Source organism: Hippocampus guttulatus, chromosome 9, assembly GCF_054856545.1.
Source record: "Hippocampus guttulatus isolate MCC_2025c chromosome 9, RoL_Hgut_1.0, whole genome shotgun sequence".
Lineage (NCBI taxonomy): Eukaryota > Metazoa > Chordata > Actinopteri > Syngnathiformes > Syngnathidae > Hippocampus > Hippocampus guttulatus.
The window spans coordinates 14,121,584-14,132,261 of NC_141269.1; the positions used below are offsets into that span (position 1 = coordinate 14,121,584).

Below are 10,678 nucleotides of genomic sequence, written 5' to 3' on the forward strand. Positions count from 1 at the left end.
GAGTTTTTGTTGTTTTTATATTTTATTTACCTGGAATAATTTTTGTATGATCATTTTCATTTTTCTCAAGTAAAGAAAAGCAAGAGTAGTGCCTGGTGTTTTTGTTAGTGTGACATAGCTGTGGTTGATGACAAAATGGCTGGAGTGTCCTGCATGCTCAGGCTCAGATAAGAACAAAAACAAAAAACACCAATATTGCTGTTTACCAACACATTTATTGAAGCCAAATACCAGATTCAACAAATGAATTCAAATAGAATGTGTTGCATTTGACCCAGATATAGAATTGTGTAAAGGTTAGAAAAAAAACATTCAGAGAGGACTGATGACGGATTTCCATGTGTTCACTGGGGTAAGGAAGAGAATCCAGTGAAGCCATCTTTAAATGGAAGATGGCAAAGATCTGGAGGCACTAAAAAGAGGCAGGAGTGATAGTGCAGACAATACAGACCCAGGAAAAGGTTACAGTACCCGCATGGAGGCGGTGAATTAAACAAAAAGAGGTCTTAGGCCTCCTCCTCATACTCCTCCTCCTCTTCAAAGCCCCCCTCCTCAGCGCTGGCGTCCTGGTACTGCTGGTACTCGGACACCAAATCGTTCATGTTGCTCTCCGCCTCAGTGAACTCCATCTCATCCATGCCCTCGCCCGTGTACCAATGGAGGAAAGCCTTGCGGCGAAACATGGCGGTGAACTGCTCAGAGATGCGCTTGAACAGCTCCTGGATGGCGGTGCTGTTGCCGATGAACGTGGCGGACATCTTGAGGCCGCGCGGCGGGATGTCACACACGGCCGTTTTGACATTGTTGGGGATCCACTCGACGAAGTAGCTGCTGTTCTTGTTTTGCACATTCAGCATTTGCTCATCCACTTCCTTCATGGACATGCGGCCGCGGAATATGGCAGCCACGGTGAGGTAGCGCCCGTGGCGGGGGTCACAGGCAGCCATCATATTTTTGGCATCAAACATCTGCAGAGTGAGTTCAGGCACGGTGAGGGCTCTGTACTGGGTGCTCCCCCTGCTCGTGAGCGGGGCAAAGCCCGGCATGAAGAAGTGCAAACGAGGGAAGGGGACCATGTTGACAGCCAGTTTGCGGAGGTCCGCGTTCAGCTGCCCGGGAAAACGCAAGCAGGTTGTCACCCCACTCATGGTGGCGGAAACCAGGTGGTTGAGGTCTCCGTAAGTGGGCGTGGTCAGCTTGAGGGTACGGAAGCAGATGTCATACAAGGCTTCGTTATCAATGCAGTAGGTCTCGTCTGTGTTCTCGACAAGCTGGTGGACGGACAGAGTGGCGTTGTAGGGTTCCACTACTGTGTCGGACACCTGCAGGCAAAATGTTGCAATTAAAATAAAATAATCTCACTCAGCGGAGTGTAAAACTCCACCAAGGCTGAATTGTCAAGGGTCATTCCAGAAATAGAGGACATTTTCTGTGTCTCCCCCACCCCAATTATAATTGATGTACAAAATATAGAAACAAGCACTTGCTGTGTACTTCAGCCGTCGTATCGTATTCAAATATCTCTTGAGTTCCTAAAATACTTTCTTCTGTTGTCCCTCTGTTGCAGCTCCGAAGCAAACAGAGCTGTCCTGTTGGTTTATAGAATATGCACTTTATGAATTCGTTTCACACTGAAGCGAAAACAGACACATCGATGTAGGACTACGCGCCTTCTCAACTGCCGTTCAAGGGCCGCCTCCGAAAAAACGTAAATTAATGATCACTTCACTAACGCTCAGAAAAGTGAAAATAATGCAACAAAACACAAACAAACAGTCTCCTACACCTCCCCGAGTCTGTAATTCTCAACCAGTATGCCGTGCGAGATCATCAGGTGTGCAATGGGAAATGTTCCAAGGCCAATTATTTTGATGAAAAATAATTATTTTCCGGAGCAGCCCGTTTGCACGTCTGCCTCACAGTGCATGGTTCAATTCGGGCCCTTGACCTTCCTGTGTGGAGTTTGCATGTTGTCCCTGTGCCTGCGTGGGTTTTCTTCCGTTACTCCGGTTTCCTGCCACATTCCAAAAACATGCATGACAGGTTAATGGCAGACTCAAAATTGTCCTTAGGCGGGATTATGGGTGTGAATGGTTGCTTGTCTATGTGTGCCATGGAATTGGCTGGCAACCAGTTGAAGGTGAACCCCGCCTCCTGCCTGAAGACATCTGGGATAGGCTTCAGCACGCCCATGATACTTCATGAGAAAAAAAGTGGTTCAGATATGGATGAATGGATTCATGATTTTCCATAATTTTTTTTTAACCTATATCAACCACATATAGAACGCATGCCAAACAATCAAACTAGATGACAGAAGGTACATAAGTAACCTACAGTATATCAAATAAATGGTACAATCTTTTAAAATGTCAGCGCCTAAATTGTCCTCTAGTTCTGGAATGACACTTACCAAACGAGAGCGCGACATGAGTTTTACCTTCGGAGAGGGCACCACACTAAAGGTGTTCATGATGCGGTCCGGGTATTCCTCACGGATCTTGCTGATGAGCAAGGTTCCCATCCCAGAACCGGTCCCTCCACCCAAGGAATGTGTAAGCTGGAACCCCTGTAGGCAGTCACATCCCTCAGCTTCCTTCCTCACCACATCCAGAACTGAGTCTACCAACTCGGCTCCCTCCGTGTAATGACCCTTGGCCCAGTTATTTCCCGCTCCACTCTGGCCTGCAAAGGAAGACCTCATTTTCATCTTCTTGGCCACAATTGAATTTCATACCATCACGACTTTTCTTATAATATTTGCATTTATCAAGAAGGAACATGAAAAGGTGTAGCTTACCAAAGACAAAGTTGTCGGGTCTAAATATTCTTCCAAATGGGCCAGATCGGACTGAGTCCATGGTGCCTGGCTCCAAATCCACCAAGACCGCCCTTGGGACATACTTTCCTCCTGCGAGTCAAATAGTTCAACTAAAGGTTGGATTTGAATTCCCTAAAAACACATCAGTCATTGCAAATTGTGTTTAGGGATTCCTGACCTGTCGCCTCGTTGTAGTAGACATTGATTCTATCCAGTTGGAGTTCCTGGTCTCCATGGTAGGATCCAGTTGGGTCGATGCCATGCTCGTCACTGATCACCTCCCAAAACTGGTGCATGCAAAACAATTCACACACAGGAAATATTCTGCGTCAAAGTACTGCCAAACCCAGGATGATTTGAACAAGTTAGTTTTCATCTACACCTCCACGATAATTTGAAATAAAGTCATCAAAATATTACAAAGGAGTAGATCGTCACGAAATGAAGTTTCACATCTGTCATTTAGAAACTACAGCAATTTAAGACGGACTCCCTAAATATTCAAATGCTCGAACTATTTGAACAATTGATATTATCGAAAAAACTATTATTTCATTGGGATTTTGTCAGACCTTCACTGCGGGTACCTTCACTTGCTGCTTGTTTGTGGGTGTGAAAAGCATGCAGGATTCATTGTTTCCATATATTAGGTTATTGCTGTCAACAGTAAAATGCTTGAACTGATTTGACTTCTAGTCAGACGCACATATTTCTTGGCAAAATTGCTTTTGTAGCAAAAGTGGAACACAGGGCAGCTATACTGGTTTTATGCCACTCCCTGCACCAGTGGCACTCAGGTAGTTCCAAAACCTGGCTGCTTTTTGAAGTGAACAATTGGAATCAGCGCAATTTCCATTCATTCTCTTTTTCTCATACCAATTTACAAATGAATGAAAAACAGAATGATAAAACGTATGCTTTGCTGGTACGTCATTTGTCATTCGCTGGCGGCTGCGCTCACACTTAACACCTAGGGACAATTTAGAGTGTTCCATTAACCTGCCACGCATGTTTCTGGAGTGTAGGAGGAAACCGGAGTACCTGGAGAAAACCCACGCAGGCACGGGGAGAACATACAAACTCCACACAGGAAGGCCGGAGCCAGAATCGAAACCTGCACATCTGCACTGTGAGGCCGACGCACTAACCGGTCTACCACCGGGCCCGCCCAAAATCAAAACATCATGAAGGCAATTCAATGAATGTACACGACACACATTTAGTTGTCTGTGTTATGAAAATCATGCCTCAGTATAGTGTGACAAAGATTGCAGAAGCACTCTGCTCGGGCCAGCACACAAATAATATGGCTAAGTGCACAAAAAATACATTCCCAAAGTTCAATTTGTCATTGTACTGTAAAAAGACGCATTCTTCTTTGACATTGTATCATCCACATGATTCTGTGGGTACATCATAATGGTCGACTGCTTAGCACGTCCACCTAACAGTGTTGTGGTCATGAGCTTGATTCCAGGCCCTGGTCTTCCTGTGTGGAGTTTGCGTGTTCTCTCCATGCCTGTGTGGATTTTCTCCCGTTTTCCTCCCACATTCCAAAAACATGCTTCGCAGGTTGATAGGACACTCTAAATTGTCCCTAGGTGTGAGTGTGAGCACAAATGGTTGTTCATCTATGTCCGCCCTGCGATTGGCTGGCAACCAGTTCAAGGTGTACCCCACCTACTGCCTGAAGACAGCTGGGATAGGCTCCAGCACGCCCGCGGCCCTCGTGAGCATAAACGGTTCAGGTAATGGACGGATGGGTACATAATATGTTCAAAAGGGATCCAGTGTGACATTAACAAACCACATGGGTAACACTATTTCATGGTTTAAGGAAGGGTGACCAAGTGCATTTACCACAATTACGCCCTGCAAAGGAATCTGAACAGACCGGTGTAGCACACATGATGTGTGACGGCTTGCAAATTTAATCGAACATTATACAAACGTTACTGAATCTTTGAACAGGTCGGGTCCATTCACACAATTGGCAGCGAGACAGAACATCTTCAGATGAACCTGTTGCAGCGCCCCATGCTGTGACACCACACACACACGCACATACACGCGTGCAAACCTGTACCTCTTCTGTACAGAAGTACAGCAATACTAAAATAATTACATCTCGAATGAACTCTGAAAGAATATGTATATTAATTGACAAATATAAAGCAAAGGACATTTTCACTACAATTATATTTAGTTTTAGTTAGCACTAGCGTAAGGTTTTGTTTCAGTTAGTCTTCATTCTTTTCGAAGCATTTTTGTTATTTTGTTAACAAAAATGTTTTCGTTTTAGTAAACTGTAATAACCTTTCTACAATGATTTAGAGATTTAAACACATCTTTTCACATAGTTTTCAACGATACCAAGCATCATTCAGAAGACTTCTTAAGAAGACATTGAAATTCTTTTTTCACCACTTGCCGGTCATTTAGAAAGACAAATAAAATGCCACAAAGGAGCAGCACACTAACAGATAGCAAAACGTTTGCAATAAATCACATTTCGACAGGCAAGTCATAGAGTGTGTTATCACACCTACTTGGCACTTGTCAACCAATGTTGTACTGTTTAGTATTCGTGGTGAGTAGCAAACAACAGAAAACAGACAGCCAATTATTCGTGTCATCAGTGTACCTTTGCTCCAATCTGATTCCCACATTGCCCGGCTTGCAGGTGAACAATTTCACGCATCTTGCTGTGTCTACCAGGAGCTGCTCTTGTGTTGAATGTGTACAGAGTGTGCGCAGTGTGCAGAGTGTGATGGATGAAGGAAGGTGCACTGTGAAGTAGTTCTCAGCTTTAGCCCGCCCTTACCTCACTGTCCTACTTAACTGCTTCCTGGATCGTGACGTCATTTTTATCCTCTGAAACGACTAACCGGCATGACTGGATAAAGTATCTGGGCAGGCACAGGCCGAATAGAGGTAGAGTCATCATCAACTGTCTATGCCATTGCCAAATAGTTAGTGGCGGGACAATTAAACACCCTTCCACTCGATTGCAGAAGCTACATAATTAGTTGTATGTATTGGTACAGTAGGTACAGCACAGTATTATCATTTCTTTTGGTGTTTAGATTTTCAACAGTGGTTTCTTTCATTGATGAGGGGAGGTAATATTCGGTTTATAAATGCACGGCTATGTGTAGACAAGGCATCAAAATATATTCCCCCTCTGTCCCAGCAGGATGGCTATTCAACATGCGCATTAATCTGTTATTGATCGGCGATATACAGTATGTGTACCTAATTACACTGACGTCGGACGCAATTTACCATGTTGCACTAAAAGCACTAAAAACATTCTGTGTCACAGTTGTTTCACGTGGTGCCAAATAACACAGTTGCTTCGTCACAATTTTTGCTAAGCGAACACAAGCACAAAACCTCACTCTGGTTCAGTCTCTCTTTACTTTTTAATCCCAAGTACCTCAAAATAATGGCAGATGATTTATTTTCTGCCAATAAATCCATCAAATATGTTTGGCACATTCTTTAACATCCGCCTTCTCCATTCATGGTCACTTGCTATGTACAAATTTGCAGGCTATGTTTTCCAAAGGCCGAATTTGAAGGCCACGCAAAATATTTTTTAACGCGTTTTGACGGCACGCCAGTGTCCAAATTCAGTCTTCAAATAGAGTCTTTGTTTCCATAGAGATGGGCCGTGGGCAAAGTCTGTTTCAGAGCAGACTTTCATAGTTACATTGTTCCACTCCTCTTCTATGATGCTCTTCTTCCACACTTCAACATATTTTTTATAAAGCTTTTAAAAATGAAATTATACATTGTTTGTTCTTGTTGTTGTTGTTGTTTGTCTCAACCGCGTCAACCACACAAGGTGATGCAACGAAGGGCGCTTGTTTTCAAGCCAACAACATTTTAGTAACCCATGTGACCACACGGTGGCGACAAAAATCCATCTACACGTTGCAAAGCAAGTTGCACTTTTAAGTGTTTGTACTTTGTTCCCTCCCTCCACTCTTGTTTCTGTGCTGATTATCAGGAAGTAATAATGCTGTTAGCAAACACGAATTTTTTTTAATCAAAATTCTTGATGCTTAAGGATCACTGTTTGGATGACTGGCTGATTGGTTCGGTTGATTGGCTGTCACAAGAGGCTAGTTAGCAACTGTTTGTCATCAGTCTTTCTCCATTTATCTCCCTCTGCTCATTTGAATGTCAGCTCCCTGTGTTCTTTGTAATCCAAATTTTAAAAAAAACCCTCTAAATGACTTTTACTATGCAAATGCACGCATTAAATATCTCGAGTGCATGCAAAGTTATCCCTGTAGGACATTTTCACATTCAGTTTCTTTCTTTTAACTCGTTAAAAGTTGTTCAAATTAGTATCTAGGGATTGCATTAAACATCTTTAGTGCACATGTGTCAAGATCAAGGCCTTCCTTGTCATTTGATGAGGCCTGTGAAAACTTGCTACAATGTTAAGATAAGATAAGATAAGATATCCTTTATTAGTCCCACACTGGGGAAATTTACAGCCTCCAGCAGCAAGAATGTAGGCAGAAAGAAGAAGAAAAAACAAACAAACACCGTCCAATTAAGTGCAATATAAATACAAAATGGATAAATCGCAGTGCTATTTACAGTTGTTTTCCACATCATTCAATTATTAAATATTATTGTTGCTATTTTTTATTCAGCAGCCTGACAGCAGTTGGTAGGAACGAGCGTCTGTATCTCTCCTTCTTGCAGCGCGGGTGTAACAGTCTCTGGCTGAAGGAGCTACCTAGTGCTGTCAGGGCGGGCTGGAGAGGGTGGGAGGGACTGTCCATCATAGCTTTTAGCTTAGTTAGCATCCTTCTGTTGCCCACCTCCTCCAGAGTGTCAAGGGAGCAACCCAGGACAGAACTGGCCTTCCTGACCAGTCGCTCCAGTCTCTTTCTGTCCCGGGCTGAGATGCTACCTTGACTTCTGGGAATTTATGTAAAATGATTGAGTTTTATTTGGGTTTTGCACCAAACAATAAATAACTCCGGTCCTCGAGGGCCCCTGCCGTGCATGTTTTAGATGAGAAACATCAAAGCTATTGCTGTTCACCGCTTCGTCTGTGACAGCCAAATGATATTAAGAAACGGACTGACGAGGACTATGTCACATACTTAAGATATTATTTTAATAGGTAACAAAACACAGACAATGTGAATTATATACCTAGTGTACACAAAATAATTTGCCTTGCCAAGAGGATACGTTCTCTCATTGGTCATTTGCTCCTCATGGAGCCTGGACTGACCAGATTTAAGTTGATTGGATGGACAGAAGTCTGACGATGTGATTCAGAGCAAAATAACCCACTTGCTGAGTCAGTTCCAGATATCAAGGACTCATTGTGGGTAACGCATTTCAAAAGCCCGCACTTGGGTAGATAACCCCCCCCCCCCCCCCCAGCATTTTGTGTGTGTGTGTGTGTTTGGCTGTGTCAAGCTATGAAAAATGTACTCATCAAATTCAAATTTGATGTAAAAAAGTATACTCTAATTGTTTGGAGCTTGGGCGGCCCGGTGGGCACCCGGTTAGCGCGCAGGCCTCACAGTGCAGAGTTGCAAGGTTCGATCCCGGCCTTCCTGTGTGATGTTTCCTTGTTTCCCCGTGCCTGCGTGGTTTTTCTCTGTGTACTAACTGTTAAACCCTGAGCCACGCCTTGTGTATGCTCACTGTGTGGTTGGCAAAAAAAGTTAATAATTCACATTTTAAGTTATTCTGATGCATTTAAGAGATGACCATGCGTAAATGTTTCTGGAAAAATGTTTTCACTTTCTAGAAAATATAGAACATTTGATTGTGAAATGAATACTACTCCTGAATATGATTAATATTTGGTGCCTTGTGTTGTGCAGTGAAAGTCAAAGTGATAAAATTAATTAATATAATATTTCCTAATTTTAGCAATTACCTGCACACAAGAGAGTGTACCATGACACCATAAGTGACTCGCGAAATATCATCCAAATGAAACCTTTTTTCTTTTGAATGACCTGTTTGTCCAGGTGTCTGATTTCTGTGAATCAACTCCTTATTGATTTTTTGTAAATAATTTATGTCATGGGGGAAAAAAAAATAACATTGAAACCCTATTTTTACGCATGAGTAATGGACATACTGTATACCGACTGGCTGGATATGTACATCCTTTAATGCGTGCTTCCACGTGTCTCCTCAGCAAAGCCAGACACAGGTTTGTCTCACTTTTGAGCCCAAGAAGTTATACTGTATATCGTTTGTTTCATACTTTTCTGTATGAGCAGAAATGATGCCAAAGCGCAGGTGTAATTTTTATATGATCTACTCGCCAGACAAAACAATTTGTCAAGTCAAGTCAAGTCAAGTCAACAGTATTTATAGAGCACTTTCAAACAGCCATCGCTGCATACAAAGTGCTGTACATGGAGCAATTTAACATGCACAATAAACAGTAAGACAAATCGGTAATAAAGGCGGTAGAAAGCACCAAACAGTAAAACCAAGAACAAATCTAAGTCATGCTGAGTCGAATGCCAAAGAATACAAGTGAGTTTTGAGGAGGGTTTTGAAGATGGGCAGCGAGGAGGCTTGCCGAATGTTTAGTGGGAGGTCATTCCAGAGAGAGGGACCAGCAACAGAAAAGGCTCGATCCCCTCTGAGCCTCAGTTTAGTTCTTGGTACTTCTAATAAAGTCTGGTGTGTAACAACCGTTTAGTTTACAGCCATTTGAAATTCACCTCCCACCTACTCGAAAAAGTCTTTGCATTTTAGATTTGCTCATTGATGATGAGCAAGCTCCGCGGTATGAAGGGGGCACCCACATAAACACACGTCCATACACAAACGTGTTTATATTTCATCTTCCTGAACTGAACCACCATCTCACAATTTATCCCCAAACACATGCAAATGCATCATGATAAAAGGTGAAACCGTTCAAATCTTTAAACAAACTCTACACCGTATGTTGTGCAGTTGGTCTTTGAAACTACCAAAAAAAATAATAATAATAAAGCCCCCTGAATGATAATTCTTCATCTTACCGTGACAATTTGGACAAGTTTATGGAGCAGGCAGGGGCTAAGCTAGCTGTATGGTTCTTGTTTTGATACAGATCCAGTTTAGGTGGTGGAATGTGTGTTTCTAATGCAAATTCTTAACCACTGATTACAGCAAACTCATTTAAACTTGATTCAGATGAGCTGCTTGTGTGCTAACAAGATATATTAACTATAGAGGATTGGGGGTTGGGGATACATGACAATGCATTACACGATACACAACAAATGTTCACCCCTCAGTGGGATAAGAGCTTAAAAGTAGACATCTTGACATAAAAAAACAGAGAGACCGGTTCGAAATGTGATCAAATGAAAGGTTCCTCCTGGAAAAACCATTTTGTTTGACTTCTGAGGGTCCATTCTGCAACTAGGAAAGCACTCAGTGAAGGGTTATTAAAATTTACACACCATCTTTCCCTTCCTCTTAGACACACCCACAACCACCTCTTACTCTCTCTCTCTCTTTCTCTTTCTCTCACCCTCCACCCCCACACACACACTTAATAAAAACAAATGCCAAGTGTTTTTTCCTTTCTTTGTAAAAGTGTAAATCCACCACTGTGATGGATGTCTTCCCATGGTGGCTTCAGTGTTGTTATGTCATTGTTCTTTCTCCCAAAATAACTCATCCTGACTTGGTGCAGCAAATGTTCATGGTTCCTTTTTGACTTTGACTCAAAGGGCGTCCACCAGTGCACGCAACGTATATAGATGGAAATGGGCATTCGGATCAAATTAAAATTTCAGCTGTTTAAGATGAGAGACCCGTTGTGGGAAAACGGGATGGAACCATCATATAATT

At 42.6% G+C, this 10,678-nt stretch overlaps 1 protein-coding gene across 1 annotated transcript; it reads right to left on the bottom strand.

The window, feature by feature from the left end:
* Positions 1-195: 195 nt before the first annotated feature.
* On the bottom strand, positions 196-5,622 carry LOC147200454 (tubulin beta chain-like). Its single transcript, XM_086119959.1, has 5 exons — positions 5,466-5,622; positions 3,000-3,108; positions 2,801-2,911; positions 2,441-2,685; positions 196-1,322 (listed from the first exon to the last, which is right to left on the bottom strand). The coding sequence occupies exons 1-5, from the start codon at positions 5,520-5,522 to the stop codon at positions 507-509; spliced, it is 1,338 nt and encodes a 445-aa protein (XP_085976085.1). The 5' UTR covers positions 5,523-5,622; the 3' UTR covers positions 196-506.
* Positions 5,623-10,678: the final 5,056 nt, after the last annotated feature.

Bases quoted from the DNA above. Each gene is read 5' to 3' on its own strand.
- LOC147200454 (XM_086119959.1), bottom strand. From the start codon at position 5,522: ATGCGTGAAATTGTTCACCTGCAAGCCGGGCAATGTGGGAATCAGATT. The intron at 3,109-5,465 runs GTACACTGATGA...TGCATGCACCAG, and splicing joins GGAATCAGATTGGAGCAAAG to TTTTGGGAGGTGATCAGTGA. The intron at 1,323-2,440 runs GTAAAACTCATG...TTTTGCCTGCAG, and splicing joins GTGTGGTGCCCTCTCCGAAG to GTGTCCGACACAGTAGTGGA.